Here is a 15,871-nt window from a genome sequence, read left to right on the forward strand (position 1 = left end):
AATGTGTACACATCACTTTCCAAGTATTTTGCTATGGTTTTTTAAATATAGGATCTAGGACTGGGGTTGTGGCTCAGCAGTAGAGGGCTCACCTAGCACATGTGATGCACTGGGTTCGATCCTCAGCACTACATAAAAATAAATAAATAAAGGTATTGTGTCTGCGTACAACTAAAAAAAAATCTGGTGATTTTGTTATTACTTCTTTCAAATGGGAAGTTAAACAACTTCTAGTTTATGGTTTTTAGAAGATTCTTGGATCTATTGGATAAATTAATGTGTTTTTTCCCCTTATCTTTAGAAATATTTCTAACCTGCTGCAGAAATTAAAAGAGAATCAGATAAGGTTGACTGAATACACTCTATGTGTTAACTTTTATTCCTGGTCTTTCTGTGTTTTGTTATATATGTTCCTATACTGACTTGTTTGGAAAAATTTTTTATAGTTTCTTTCTTTTTTTTTTTTTTTTATGGTACTGGGGATCAAACTCAGGGCCTTGTGCTTGCAAGACAAGCACTTTACCAGCTGAGCTATCTCCCCAGCCTATAGTTTCTTTATAGCTATACATAGCAATAAGATTCATTTTGACATAATTTTAAAAGCACGGGATACAATTTGCTCTAATTCAGTCCCAGTATTACCTGCTTCTGTCCCCTCCCTCCTCCCTCTGTTCCCTTCCCTCTACTCTAATATGCAGAAGTTAGTTCAAAATAAGGGGGGAGGATAGAAAAAGAGAGAGAGAAAGGGAAAAAGGAGGGGGGATTCTATCAAAATAGAAGAAAGAGCAGTAGACTAGATGAAGGGAATTGAGGGGGAGGGAGAAGGGACAAGATAAGGGAAGAACAAAGGAATGAATCTGACCTCACTTTCCTACATATACATATGAATATACCACTGTGAATCTCACCATCGTGTCTACCCACAAGACACTTAAAAAAAAACCTATTTGACTTCATGTATTTGTTTAGTTGCAAGATAAATTATAAAATGACACTATAGAAGTTTAATTGCATGAGAGATAACTGAACGCATAAAATGGAATAAAGACCTTGGGTAGCTTGATTAATTAAATCAAATAAACTTCCACGCAAATAATTGAAAAAAATAATCACCAAGTGAATAATTTACAAACACTTCGCGTTAAAAAAAAAAAGAATATGCTAATAATCATCATTTTGCTTTTGAAAATATTGACAGTGGCCCTGGAAGGAATTTGGAGCATTAAAAGGAATCTCCCTGTGGGAGGCTTGAAGCCTGGATTGCCCAGCAGAAACAGTTTACTGCCACAAGCCAAGTACTATTCAAGGCATGGAGGGCTGAGAAGTAAGGTCCTGATACCCTTGAGTTCTACAGACACCCCAAGGATACTGTGCAGTTTACAAATGAGTGGTATATGCTTTGTTTAAAGATGTCAATCAAAATTCACATTCACTGTGCAGTTTACAAACCAGTGGTATGTGCTTTGTTTAAAGATCTCCATCAAAATTCAGCCTTCCCCTGTCTCTTTCTCTCCAGTTACTTTTCATTTTGCTGTGCTCCATCATTGAAAAACTCAAACAGTAACAGTTCAGTTAACCAAAGTCCCCCCATGGATACAAAAGAAGTTTATACTCAGACTTAACACTACTGACTTTTTTTCTATATTTCCTAGCCACAAAAAACTTTCTAGCACACAGTCAGCTTCAGAGAGAAGGAATTTTGCTCTATTCTTTCTTCTCTGTTTACCAGTGGAAATGAGAGAAGGGAGATGAGGGATTAAGGAAGAGCTCCTTTAGTCTCACCCTTTTCCAGGCAGCAGCCACCAGCCTGGATCCATTGCACTGCTCCTCAACAGACAGAAACTTTGGAGCAAAGTATTGCTATTCCTCACTGTCATAACCAGTGTCTGCCAGGAACATTTGTGGCAGAATGTGGGGAAGGCAGAGGGCTTGACATGGGAGTACAGTGTCCAGATAATGTAGACATGCAACTGGGTAGTGAGTCCTGAAGATCGTCTAATCTGGAGATGACCTGGGGGAAAGGAAAGAAACAGGTAAAAGTCAAGCATGGATACCCTTATCTGGGATATGAATCATAGTTGCAAATGTTGCATAGCACTGCTTATTCTAGATTCTTAATATATATAATTTATATTATTCCTTTTACAATAATCACATGAAATGATTATAATGCATTTAACAATTAAAGAAACAGGTACACAGAGATGGAATAATTTACCCAGTGCCACTCAGTTAGTGAGTAGAAGTGCTAGGAGTTGAACCAGGAGGCCTGTCTCCAGACTTTCAACCACTGAATGTTGCTGCAGTCCTGAGTCAGACTGTGCCCAGGAGCTAGCGTGTCTGTTGAACCTGAGTGAAATGAGAGTGCAGAAGTGCCACAGAGCAGGAGGCCATGGGTATAACCTCTGGGATATGAGTTCAATAGGGGAAAACATTGCCACTAAGAAACAGAACCATAATGTTTAAAAAAAAAACAACAAAAAAAGTGTTACCAAGGGGATTCATGTAGCAAGCTGGAGACAGTAATGGGTTTAAACTACTTTTTTATTATGGGTCAAACATGGCAGTTAATGTTTTACATAGTTACTGAACCCCCATTGATTACATGAATTGAGAATCATAATCTCGCTTCCAAGGAAGAAAGCTGAGGCACAGAGATGTGACATTACCTAAGATCCCATGTGTTAGAGGTAGTGGAGCCAAAACTATAAACCTGTGTCCATCTGGTGTTCAAGACTATGCCCTTAACCACCAAACCATGAGTCATGGTAGAAAATCCAGTAACTGGGCAAGAAGGGCCAAAGTAGTCACAGGGTTGTGTTAAATAGGCACAATGCCTGGGCTCTGGGAAGGCAGGGTGAGGAATCTGGGAGTCAACTGCACTCACAATCCACAAAGATATCATTGTCCTGGAGTAATGGTTAATTCAGGCCTAATCTGGGCCACTTGCCTATTAGGGGTTGTTTATCTCAACTTTCCACTCACTTTTTTCAGGACCCATTTATAATGGGCAAATCCATCATTCCAAGAAAACTCACAAAGCTATTTATTTTAAAGATGGATGGTTTCCTAAGTGCACATTATAAGACTAAAAAATAAATTATCTTTATTTGAAAACATATAAGTCCAATAAATTACCCAATTAATCAGTTGGGGTCATATGACAAAAATGTGTTTTTGATTTGGACCATAACTGTACTGCTTTCGTCTGTATGATTTAGGAGAGAGGTGTTCCTGGCTCCTGCTTGTACTTGTTGCCACTTATCCACACTACTTTCCTAGGCAATCTCTCCCTAGCCCATATTCAAGCAGTTATAGAGATCAGATGTAACTGTTACTGACAGGTCTTAGTTTCATCTCTATAAGTTACCAATAGCATCTTGCCATTTATCAACTGCTACTGTCTATGATACAATCACAACTGACCAAATCACATCAATCAGACAGATAATTAAGAATCAGACAAAGAGCTATTCATAGAAATGTAGATGAAAAAATCCAGACAATTGCCTGTAGTAAGCAAGAGCTCCATGAAGACAGGGACTGTGTCTCCTTACCACTGGGTCTTTGGCACTTAGCATGGTGCCTAACACAGTAGGTGCTCAGTTGCTATTTGTCACCAGAATGACCAATGAATGAACAAACCAGAAAGTACACGTTGAATGTCTACTTATGTTCAGGATCTTCTTGCTACAAATCCACATATATGTCCCCCCTCCACAAAAGCATATGGCTTTCTCATGCAAATGATGAGGGAGGGGCAAGGGAAACTATTGTCTTCAGTGTGTGAATTATAAAAAGTAGTATATATTTTACACACAGCTTGGAAATGACACTTTCTTTGAGGTTTTCAATATGTCCAGAACTCCCATTTGGTATGTTCCATTTAGAAAATTCAAAACTTACTGTCACTTTCTTTTCCTCTTATGCTTTTTTTCCCTTTCCCATGAGCAGCATGATCATGATAGTTGTGACTCTCCCAACATCTAATACAAATCATTTAAATTTAGAGCCATGATAATCCAATTGTAGTTCTAAAACATGTTTTGTGAAACATCCTGAATTAGAAAGCACCCCAAATCATGGTGCTTTCATCTCACTAACAGGCTTCATCCATTTACTTTTATCATTTCCTTCTTATCCTACATCATATAACAAACAAACCAACTTGTCTAGTCTAGTGCTAATAATCTTCAATGTGCCTGTGAATCACATGGGCATCTTACTAAAATTCAGATTCTGATCGAGGAGGTTGAGTCAGGTATTCTGTATTTAAAATTTCCCAGGTGATGCCAAAGTTGCTTGTTTGGAAACTGCTCCAGTTGTGAGGATCTGAAAGACCCAGAAGTGGTTTTTGTAGTTACAGGGAACACAGGGTGGGGCTTTTACATTCCACTCTACCTAATGAAATATTATTGGGAACATTAATTCAAACTTAAAGTAGGGTTGGTATTAAAGAGCATCTCCCCAAAGTAAAACATTTACTTATTTGTTCACATACTCTTTTTCACTCTAGGATGAAGAGAATATAATTTTCCACTGGGCAGAAACCTCTTTCTCCTAATGTTTGAAGAACACTGAAGAAACCCAAGCTTGTTTCTTGATTTCAGATGTGTATGGGGGCGGGGGAGTATATTAGTCTGTAATGTCTATTTACATAGTCATCTAAAGTAATGAAAGACTATTGATAGTTTGCTAAGTGCCTACAAACAATGAGGGAAAATCTTATGCTTATTTTTAGTTTTCATAATTAGAATAAATTGGGTTTCTAATTCAATCGAATTGGGTTATCTATTAAATGAGTGAAATAATAATAAAACAAAAGCACATCTATTGTGTGTCTTTATTTCGAGGTAAACATTATAAACCTTAACCTTCACTAAAGTGTAATGTGCTAATCCACTTAAAAACAGAAATAAGTCCAGGAATAGATAATGGTCAGTTGGTCAGTAAATGAGTGACATAGGTAAGAAGTCTTTGACTCAGGGACAATCATTTTCATACTGGTCTTAATAAAGCTCATCATACCTGTAGAATTTGTTTACTACATAGTAAGGAGTCAGGATATTTATGGAGAGATCTTAACAACAACAACAACAACAAATAAGTACTTTAATAAAACTTCTGGGTTAAAAAAAGACATTTGCTTTACAGGGTGGAACACCCCTGTGATCCCAGCAGCTCAGGAGGCTGAGGCACGAGGATGGCAAATTCAAAGCCAGCCTCAGCAATTTAGAGAGCCCTAAATGACTTAGCAAGACCTGCCTCAAAGTAAAAAATAAGAAGACCTGGGGATGTGGCTCAGTGGTTAAGTTCCCCTGGGTTCAATCCCTGGTATACCAAAAACAATTATAAAATGCATTTTTATAATTGTCCTCTCCCCAATTTTAAAAGATATATGCAATATAGAAAAACTGGAAAATAAAGAAAACTGGAAACTAAAATCTTATGTGTAATTTAATTTCCAGAAGCAACCATTGATAATGTGTTGATATATAAGTGCAAATTATAAGCATATATACATATATGGATTGAATTCAGGGGCACTTGACCACTAAACCACATCCCCAGCCCCAGTATTTTATTTAGAGACAGGGTCTCACTGAGTTGCTTAGTGCCTTGCCAAATTGCAGAGGCTGGCTTTGAACTTGTTGATCCTCCTGCCTCAGCCTCCCAAACCATTGGGATTACAGGAATGTGACACGGAGCCTGGTTTTATTCTTATCTTCTATGCTGTGTTTTACTTTATCTATTTGAAATCACACTATATAGTATATACATTTATTATCCCTTTTAGCACAACATTACATAATTTCCCATTCATTTATCATGTTAAATAATTGTACAAAAGTCTTTATATATTTGTACTAAATTTATTCTTTAATAGTCTTTTTTTTGATATTTGGATTTTTGGGAATCTTCATTATATATATCCATTATCATTTACTTATACTGCTCTTTTCCTTACCCCCCAACTTAAGAAGTTATTTTGTTACTGAAAGCTTGGTCCTTGTCCCCAGTATTAATCCAATAATGAGGACACAGTTCTGAGAAAAAAGAAAAAGAAGTTTTATTCCTTTGCTAGCAAAGGAGAAACACAGGGGCTACTGTTCCAGCGGCTGTGATTCTGCCCATCAGGGGGACCAGGGGGCTTTTAAAGAGGTGATTCAAAGGCTACATTCCACATGTTCTCTGTCCTGAGTTGTAATTCACTTGTTAATTTTGGAGATGGCCATTTCAGAGATCTTCTGGTGCCACTCCCAAGTCGGAATTACTTCATTCCTAAGGTGGGTGTGTGCTCAAGGACAGATAACTCTGCCTAGGATGAGGAAGAAAGGTAATTTCTTGGGGTTTTCCCCAAGATTAGGGAGGGGGAGAGATTAAGGAGGAGGGAGAAAGGAAGAGAAAGAAACATGTCCATTTTAAAAATAAGTCTCTGTGGCAGAGCAGCAACGGTTATATATTCAAAGCATAAAGTGGACCACTATTACACTTTCTCCTAGTATTCTGATTTCACTCTTCCTCTCTAGGATAAGCTCATCTTAAAACTTCCTCCAGTTCACTAATTTATTTTACTCTTTTTCGTATAATAAATCAAGTCTAGTCAACAAAGATTTGTTGATTGGGTATGTCTTGTCCCTACTTAAACTGTTTATACTGTGCTACAGTCAGTAATTTCTTGAGACAAGTCGAGCTTTTCCAGACTTAATATAAAAATTTCCACTTAGTTCATGTACACTAAATGAGATCCTACCTGTAGGCCAATTCCAGGCACCACCTTGTTTACGGAACTCTCATCCTTGGCTACTTCAAAAACAGTGTTGTAGGCCAATAGTTAAATCAGAGGGATTACATTTAAATCAGTAGAGAAATTTTAAAAAACTACTAGAATTAGGGTGAAATATTCACTACTCCTACAAATCTAAACTTTAAGCTTCCAAAAAGTCTCATGGTCAACCTCTTTCCACGTATGTGAGGATGCCACACAAAAAGTGCAATGGATAGAAAGTATTGACTTCATCCATTAGAAATTGTGTTCTGTTCCCATTTGAGTTCCCAGTGTGACTTTATAAACATGCTCAGGGATTTCCTTTCTCACTTCCACTCCTGCCCATAAACAAGCTCCCTGTTTTCAGCCTTGCTGCCTCTGCTGATTGCTTTGAATTGGTCCCTTTCTAAGCTGCCTCTAATGCTAACAAGGGCAGATCTCATGGCACCTTTCCTTGCTAGGGTTTCTGTCCTTATTCCACTCTGGGGCCTGGTTCCTTCTGCAGTTACATGCTGCTCTTCTGTGCTCCCTTGCACATTTTTCCAAGTGGATTTGTGTGCAGAGTTTGCCATCGAAACATTACTTATAATGTTACCGAAAGTTCAGTCCTTGTCCCCAATGCCAATCCAATAATGAGGATAAGGCTCTGAGAAAAAGAAAAAGGAAGTTTTATTGCTTTGCTAGCAAAGGAGAAACACAGAGAACTCCTGTCCCAGAGGCTGTGATTCTGCCCATCAGCAGGAACCAGGGGGCTTTTAAAAAGGTGATTCGAAGGCTCCATTCCATGTGTTCTCTGTTGGAGTTGTAATTCACTTGTTAATTTGGGAGACAGTCATTTCTGAAATCTTCTAGGGCCATCCCCAAAGTCTGAATTACTTCTTTCCTATGGTGGGTGTGTACTCAGGGACAGGTAACTCTGTCTAGGATGGGGAAGAAAGGAAATCCTGTCTCCCCTGAGATTAGGAAGGGGGAAAGGTTAGGAAGGAGCAGTGAGAGAGGAAGAGAACATATCCATTTTAAAAATAAGTTGCAGGGCTGGGACTGTGGCTCAGTGGTAGAGTGCTTGCCTCCTCACATGTGTGGGGCACTGGGTTTGATCCTCAGCACCACATAAAAATAAAGAAGGATATTGTGTCCATCTACAACTAAAAAACATTAAAAAAAAAATCAGTTGCAGTGGCAGAGTAGCAAAGGCTACATTCAAAGCATAAAGTGGACCCTATTACAATAATACAGAATTAATTAACTGAAATCACCTAAATTCTAAAGTAGGGGAGGATTTAAAAAATTACTATGTAATATGATTTGACTATATTATTGTGCTTCTTAATTTAGTAAACATTTTAAAATAGAAACTCTTTTAAAACCAGAATTACAAGACACTTCTTTAAAATGATAAAAATACACAGTAATCTTAAACCAACATCTATTTTTATGCTTGATGAAGTACACTAGAAACATTCCTTCTGAGGCTCAAAATAAAACAAAAATGCTGTTTTTTCCAAAAATGTTTGCAGTGTGCTTACTTTTAGTCTTCATTGTATATACCTGCTGGCCCTAGGATCCTTCAGTTCCCTCAGTTCCTATCAGCAACAGTTAGAGCAGCAATACTAGGTAGACTGGTGTCTTAGGGGCTTATACTGCACTTCCTAATTTGATAAAGAGTCGTGGCAAAAGCATCAGTGAGTCACACAGACTACAGAGTAAAAAAAGAAAACAAAGGTTCAAAATGATTGGGAAAACCATTTCCTTGTCATCAGATGGGACAAGAGACAAAAAAAAGCTTTTTTAGTCTTATTAAGAGCTTGATCTCCTGGTTTATCTTATTAACACATCCTTTGTCTTACAACTGAAATATCTATAGTGATGGAAATTATACAATGAGGAGATTTGGGGTTTTATTTTAATAAAAAAAATACACATTAAACATATTGTATAGTCCATGTTGTTTCATTTAGTCATTCATTATGACCATTTTCTATATAAGCTTATCTAAATCATGATTTTATAGATTATATAGTATGTCATGATATGGCTGTACCACAACTTATTTGTCTCTATTGATGCATGTTCATTTTACATCCAATTCTTCTAAACTTTGCATTTTAATGGATTTTTCCATCTCTTCCCACCTATACAAGGAAAAGGAAACATTTTAGATTTTCCTCTGAAAGTTTATACTCTGGAAACAATAAACCAGGAAGTCTTTGGATGAAAATAGGGCAATCAGATTCAGAGTCAACATCATCCATTTTTAGAACTCTATCTCCATAAATCTAGTCAGATTTATGCCCTTGTCCACACACACACACACACCACCCCACATAGGACAGGGAACTAGAGGTTAACATGGATGAACCTGGAGCACATTACACTGTGTGAAATACACCCAGTAACAGGAAGACAAACATTGCACAGTTCCACTTATGCTAGGAATTTAAAGTAGTCAAACCCATAGAAACAAACAGTGGAATGGTGGTTGCCAGTGGCTGGGGTAGGGGGCTACAACAGAAAGGGAGAATTGCTAATCAACGGCATAAAATTTCAGTTATTCAAGATGAGTAAGTTCTAGAGATCTGTTAAGCTTTGGGTCTATAGGGAGCAATGTTGTATTAGACACTTAAAGATAGGTTACAAGGGAAGATCACAGGTTGTGTTCTACCACAATAAATTAAAATTGGGGGGGGGGGAGAGACAAAAGATGCTGATTAAACCTCTATGTGCAAGAATTGGGCTTGTTAACTGGTGGTTTTCTCCATTCATAAATGTTTTCCCGAAAGAATCCATAGTAATACAGATGACTTTAGTTCTGTCTGAATTATAGTTGTTGCTTGGAGCACATATGTGCAGGGCTAAAGAGCTTCCTTTTAATTTATGACGCAATTCATAATATAATTGAAGTGGGGAAAGTGGAAACTATTGGGGGGAGCACTCAAGTCTGTCCCCTTTTGCAAATGAAACTTGTTATCCTTTACCCTGAAAAATTTTCTCGACAACTTGACAAACCACGCTTAACAAAAGGCAAAGGGAAATGATTAAGTTGCAAAGGTAGGTGTCTAAAAGAACTTTCTGCTCAACAGTGTCACTTGATCAATACAGACAAAGGACAATGTGGCAAGATAATCAAGGAAATGTTGCTTCAAAAGCCAAGTGGGCAGGATTCCTGGAGGGTGAGCACATTCACAGCTTCTGCTGTCAACCTTTGGACTCTTTAGGTCTGGTGTTGTTCTGAAGCTATAATTCAAATGGGTAGGGTGAGGTTAGAGCAGCATGTCCCTCAAGGGCAGAGATCTTTGTTCAGACAAAAGTTGTAGCTTTTGCAGGTTTATAAGCCCAAACCAAAGCTGGCCCTAATGTAACTCTGCAAATACTAATACTGAACAATTCTCAGTGCTGGATTGTTTGGAAACACTTTAGAAATAGCTCTATAAGCCTGGTAATGGCAAAGCAGTCATGCCATAATCTACAAAACCAAAAAAAAAAAAAAAATCTAAAGTATTTTTTTTACAAAGCATAAAAAAGATATTTTAATCAAAGTACATTCTGCTGTCATGTATAAATAGAACAAATGATTGTAAAAAATAATTTTTAATGACATGGAAAACGTTCATAATAAAATTTTGAATAAGAGTAGGAAACAAACCTGTGTATACAGTTGGATGAACAACCTAATCCAAAGTAATTTATCTTTTAAAGGAACACAGCAAATTCTGGGGTCATTTCAAAATCCACAAACGCTCTCTATCAATATTTCTCAAACTATAAATTGGAACATGGGGCCCAGGAGAGCTTTAAAGGGAGTCATAGAAGTGAAACAGTTGTTCAATAGTAGAAATGAAGAATGGTGGGCTCTGCAAAGGTGTGGGCACATGGGATCTATGTCTTTCATTGAAGAATTTTTGCTATTTCCATGCTGCCTTGGATGATCCAGGAAATTAAGTCTGACAAGCTCACCGGAGAAAGAGGCTTTCTTTACATCTAGTGCCTAAAGGTGCTGCAGGACAGAAGTAGTTCCTGCAATACAGTTAGACAGCCAAGTCAGGGTACCTCTGTCTACCCCCAACCACCTACACACACACATACACCAAGATCAAAAGTTTATTTTACTAAACAATAAACAGGTTAAATTTAGTCCAAAGGTCTTTTTGGAGTGGTGGAAAATCTTATATCATTTATATGCCTCTAATTTTGTTCACTTTAGTCCAACAAATACCCCAGAGGAAGGATCACAGAAATGAGTGTGATAGTGCCTCTCAAACCCACTGTTCTGCTGCTTGACAGGAATTTACTGAACAAGGAAGAAATTACCTGATTCAACAGAAAAATATCTCTTCTCTCCTAAAGTGTGCCCAGGGTCTGCGTGAGAAATGGGGTCAGACATAGGGACCAGGAGTCAAGATCCTGTCCTCCGAGCTGAAGAAATAGCTCATATTGGAGAGTGTTTGCCTAGCATGCGCAAGGATCCGTGTTTGAATTCCTGGTCCCGCAGAGGGGACAAAAAGAAAGAAAGAAAACAAAAGATTCTGTCCTCAGTCTGCAGAGAATCGGGCTGCCCCTCTGAGGAGGGTCTGGTTGCCTATATTAGGGTATAGCCATGCAAAAGGGCTGGTACCAAAGTAATCTAAATTTGAGTTCCTTGAAACTGTAGAGGATTTATGGTAATTCATTTGACAAACGATTCATCAAGTAGACTTGGGGCAGAGAGCGGGATGGTGCTGGAGAACCAGAATTTGATATGAACAGGCTTGTGTGGTATTTATAATTTTTACTCCACACTTGGGTGATACAATACTTACCATGGTCATTATTTTATAATTTAGAGTCTTTTGCATTATTTTTCTGAGTGTAGAAATTGAACTGCTTCGCTCTTGCTTCATGAAATATAAAATTAATAATGTTGTTCATTTAGTTATCTATTAATTTGTTTAATAAATATTCATTAGGAATGTGCCAGGCTTTATGCTGTGTAATATTAACATGTTTATCTCAATATCAAAATAGTTTTATTTTGGGTAAGTACTGCATTAGACTGCAAATAATGTGTTTTAGGAAAGTATAGTTTAATAAGAATAATATAGAGGTAAACCATTGAATTATTTCAAATATCATGCAAATATTTACTACTTTAATTAAAATTTCACTATGTTTATTTTCCTGAACATTCCAAAATCTTGCATTACCTGTTCAGTCAAGTAAATGCCCAGGAAGAATCTGAGTACATAAATTGTAAAACTCTAAAGTAAATTTAATAAGTTTCCATATTGACTACCCATAACAATTTCTGTTAGGGCTAGTAAATTAGTTCACTTGAATAAAAAAGAAAGAGGTGGTAAATCTGTGGTAAGTATATTTTTCTATCAAGGGTTTAGCAGGATAATGGGCAGGCAGTAAAATATGGGTTGTTGTTAATCTCACACAACGCCTAACAATTTTTCACCAAATGCCCTTTCCATATCATTTGGTCAATTACAGTTAAAGATGTTTTGCCTAACAAAGGAAACAAATCCCCACCTATTTGCCTTTCAACCACACCTGCTCACTGGCCTTTTACCATTTTCCAGTAAGTAAATAATATTGGTAGGGACTTTGAACTGCTTTTTTCTTTCTTCAAGGAAAAAAAATTGAAAGTATATGTATTAGTCAGTCTTTTATCACCGGTTCAAAATACCTGAGAAAAACACTTTGGAGGTGGAAAGATTTATTTTGGCTTGAGGTTTCCGAGGTTTCTGAGGTTTCAGTCGGTGGTCAGCCAGTCAGTTGGCTCCACTGCCTTGCATCTGAGGTGAGCCACAACATTATGGCAGGAAGGCAGGGAAGAGAAAGCTGCTCAGCTCATGAGAGCCAGAAAGCAGAGCAAGAAGGGTTCAGAGACAAGAAATACCCTTACACCTCCCCCATCTACTTCCTCAAACTAGGCCCCACCTCTTAAAGTTCCCACCCCCTCCCACTACTGTCATCAAATTATCAATCCATCAGTGGGTTCATCCACTGATGAGGTCAGAGCCATTATGACCCAATCATTTCCCTGAAGCCCTACCTCTGAACATTAATGCACTAGGGACCAAGGCTTCAGCATATGAATCTTTGGGGGACATTCCAGATCTGAACTATAGTAGTATATTTAGCAGGACAATGTTCAGCACAGAAATCTCAGATCCAACACAAAACAACCCTTTTGAGAATGGCTGGGGTCTCACAGAGCTCAAACCGACAGTTTGGTTCTGCTGGAAAATGAGGTAATCATATTTGAGGACTTGCAAAGGAAAGATGGAATCTCTTTCTGGTGAGTAACAATAAAGTAGGCTTAAAATAAACTAGGGTGGTCTTATTATCAAATGAACTATTTCCTTGGGGATGAACAAAGAATGAGTTTGAGTTTTAGAAACCACTGTTGGCCTAGTTCTTGCTTCTGTGAAATTCTGTCTTACATAAAATTTTGGATCTGAATAGTTCACCCCTGGCACATTGTGAACTGATTATTCATTCACCGTGACAAAGTGAGCCTTGAGTTATGGAGCTTTCTTCTACACTATTTTGGCAACCCTGAGGATCCCAAATCCCTTCCTTACACCTGATCTTGCTGTTGTCTTCATGCTTGCAACTGAAAGTAAGCCAGTTCTTCCTGTACAGTGCTCTGTAGAAACTGAGAGGCCTTTAAAAACACATATTAATCATTTATTGTTGTTAAATTAGAAAGAATCAGGAAATATTTAAGTTTCTAAGGTGATTCAGAATTCATTTAGTTCAACCTCTTAATTTTGAGAATAGTAATAATTTCTTACACATGGAAGTTGGCACCAAGATAAGTCTTAATTAGGGGCAGTTTGTGGTTTTGAACTATAATGAGGTAGGTGGACACAGTAAAAATTGATGTTCATGAAACCTAAGCCATTTTCCAAGAACATTTGGAAGACGTACGGGAAAATTAGAAACAAGAGAGGGGAAAGCAAGCAAGCAAGCAGATTAACATTTACCAAAAGCCTATCCACTGTGTGCTGGATACAATCTTGTGCTGTATCTCTGATGACTTAATCCAAGTGGAAGAAAAATATGCATAAATGTACTGATTTTTGAACTGCACAATATGTAGTCTTTTTTTCCTTTTTCTGGTTAGAACAAGTTATTTGTGACTTTACAGCTTTCTTTTCTTTTTTCGAGAAGGGATCTCAGTACATTACCCAGGCTGGTCTTGAACTTGCCATCCTTCTGCTTCAGTCTCCAGAGTAGCTGGGATTACAGGCATGTGCCACTATGCCTGACACATAGTTTTTCTTTTAACTAAAAACAACAGAGTGGGGTTAGCAGTGGTAGAGCTTGATGCCCTGAGTTTGATCCCTAGCATCATATAAAGGAAGAAACTTAGTTTCTAGTTTTAAGTTTAAAAGTATTGAATTTCTATTCCTAATTTCTATTTTTCAAATTAAAAAAAAAAAAAAAGAAAAAGAAACATTTAAAAGGTTTTTGTGCATAGGAGAAAATGTTAATAGATTGACAGTCATGGAGTTCCTAAGGCTCCCCATCCAACTCTTAACTGCTACCGAGGGCTGGGAGGCAGAGCTACCTCAAACTGTTAGAGAGCTGGGGCCCTCAGAGAAACTGAGGCAATGCAAAGACCCCCTACCCCACCGCCTCCAAACCCAGATTCTTGCCATCAAGTCAGAAAGATTTCAGACACACGCTCAGAGTAACAGGAAAGAGTTTACTAAAGGGATAGGAAAAGGGAAAGGGGACACTCTCAAAGGAGTGAGGAGAGGGACAACTCTCCTACACTCCAGTTTTATAGGGCATTCCAGAGAAGTTTCCAGAGTCCTGCCCAGGCCCACTTCTTGACTTCTGACTGAGAGCAAGATGATATCAGACTTTTAAGTACCCATTGCCATGGCAACTTAGGTTGCCTTGGCAGTTCTAACTGGATTCTTAACCATACATTCTTACAGATTTAATGGTTAAGAGGAACTATCATTAGCTCCCAAACTTTCAGGATCTGGTCACAAAAGTCTCCCCCTTCAGGATTATTTGGGTTCCTCTTACCAACATTACTTTGGACCTACATTTCTCCTGCAGTTAACAGGTAGTTTGCTGAGGAATGTGACATATCTTGTTCACCTAGGCAGTGCTGCAGGTAAATTCCTTCTTGGAAAAGACAGTTTGTGGGGATCAGCAGAGTGGGCCCATTTTATAGAATTATTCTCTTAACCTCATGTTTCCACCCTCCTCATTTGTCTGTCCACTATTTAAACCACTTTCATAGAAGCTTTAACTCTCAGATTTTTTTACAATTTTTTTAGATGTTGATGGACCTTTATTTTATTATTTATATGTGATGCCCAGAATTGAACCCAGTGCCTCACACATATTAGGCAAGCACTGTACCACTGAGCCTCAATGCCAGCTCCTCAGATTTTTAATAATAAAAAATGAACATGTATCAAAACATCACATGGTAAATATGTACGATTCTTATGTAATAGTTAGAAATTAAAAAATATAAATTCAAATGGAAAACCCAAGTTTATTTTTGGTACTAATAACATGAAAGCACTTGGCAGGTTGGTTGTGATGGCACACTCCTGTAATCTCATCAACTTGGGAGGCTGAGACAGGAAGATCCCAAGTTCAAGGCCAGCCTCAGTAACTTAGTGAGGGAGGCCCTTAAACAACTTATTGAGACCCTATCCCAAAATAAAAATAAAAGGACCATGGATGTAACTGTGGTAAAATGCTCCTGGGTTAAACCCCTAATACAAAAACTAAAAACAAAAACAAAATACTGGGCTTGATGGCCCCATTCCCAGCTGTTTCTCTTCTAACATCCTGTAATTTATATCACACTCTACACAGCTGTGATATAAAAAACTTTCTCAAAGCTACCTACTCTCTTTAGGTCAGCACCTCTTCCCTAGGCCTATTTAGAATTCCACGGAATAAAAGTTGATTAATATAAATGAAGGCCCAAACCCCAGGCAAAAAAATTCCTTGCAGGACTATAGATGTGGATTTCTGATTGTTGCCTCACCAATAAACCTGGAAAGGTCAGTGCTATACATAGCCTTCACTTGGATAAAGTTTAGCCTATACTTGGCTGCAATATTTATCTTATAT

General features: G+C 37.9%; 1 protein-coding gene and 1 long non-coding RNA gene across 3 annotated transcripts in view; one reads left to right on the forward strand and one right to left on the reverse strand.

Moving 5' to 3' along the window:
- The window catches only part of C11H11orf97 (chromosome 11 C11orf97 homolog), a 19,994-nt gene extending 15,090 nt beyond the window's left edge, over positions 1-4,904 (forward strand). Inside the window, exons 3-4 of one of the 2 annotated variants that reach the window (XM_047518295.1) lie at positions 1,199-1,329; positions 4,517-4,904. In XM_047518295.1, coding sequence (XP_047374251.1) covers positions 1,199-1,329; positions 4,517-4,564 — 179 coding nt within the window. In that variant the 3' untranslated portion in view covers positions 4,565-4,904. The remainder of the gene's footprint in view (positions 1-1,198; positions 1,330-4,516) is intronic. The other variant, XM_047518296.1, reaches the window with a different exon arrangement.
- Positions 1-13,966, reverse strand: part of LOC124959846 (uncharacterized) — a 14,964-nt gene extending 998 nt beyond the window's left edge. Inside the window, exons 1-5 of the long non-coding RNA XR_007103993.1 lie at positions 13,948-13,966; positions 13,339-13,421; positions 12,438-12,546; positions 5,969-6,047; positions 1,783-2,011 (exon numbers count right to left, since the gene is read on the reverse strand). This is a non-coding gene — a long non-coding RNA (uncharacterized LOC124959846). The remainder of the gene's footprint in view (positions 1-1,782; positions 2,012-5,968; positions 6,048-12,437; positions 12,547-13,338; positions 13,422-13,947) is intronic.
- Between the last annotated feature and the right edge of the window lie 1,905 nt (positions 13,967-15,871).

The sequence above is a fragment of the Sciurus carolinensis genome, chromosome 11, assembly GCF_902686445.1.
Source record: "Sciurus carolinensis chromosome 11, mSciCar1.2, whole genome shotgun sequence".
Taxonomy (NCBI): Eukaryota; Metazoa; Chordata; class Mammalia; order Rodentia; family Sciuridae; genus Sciurus; species Sciurus carolinensis.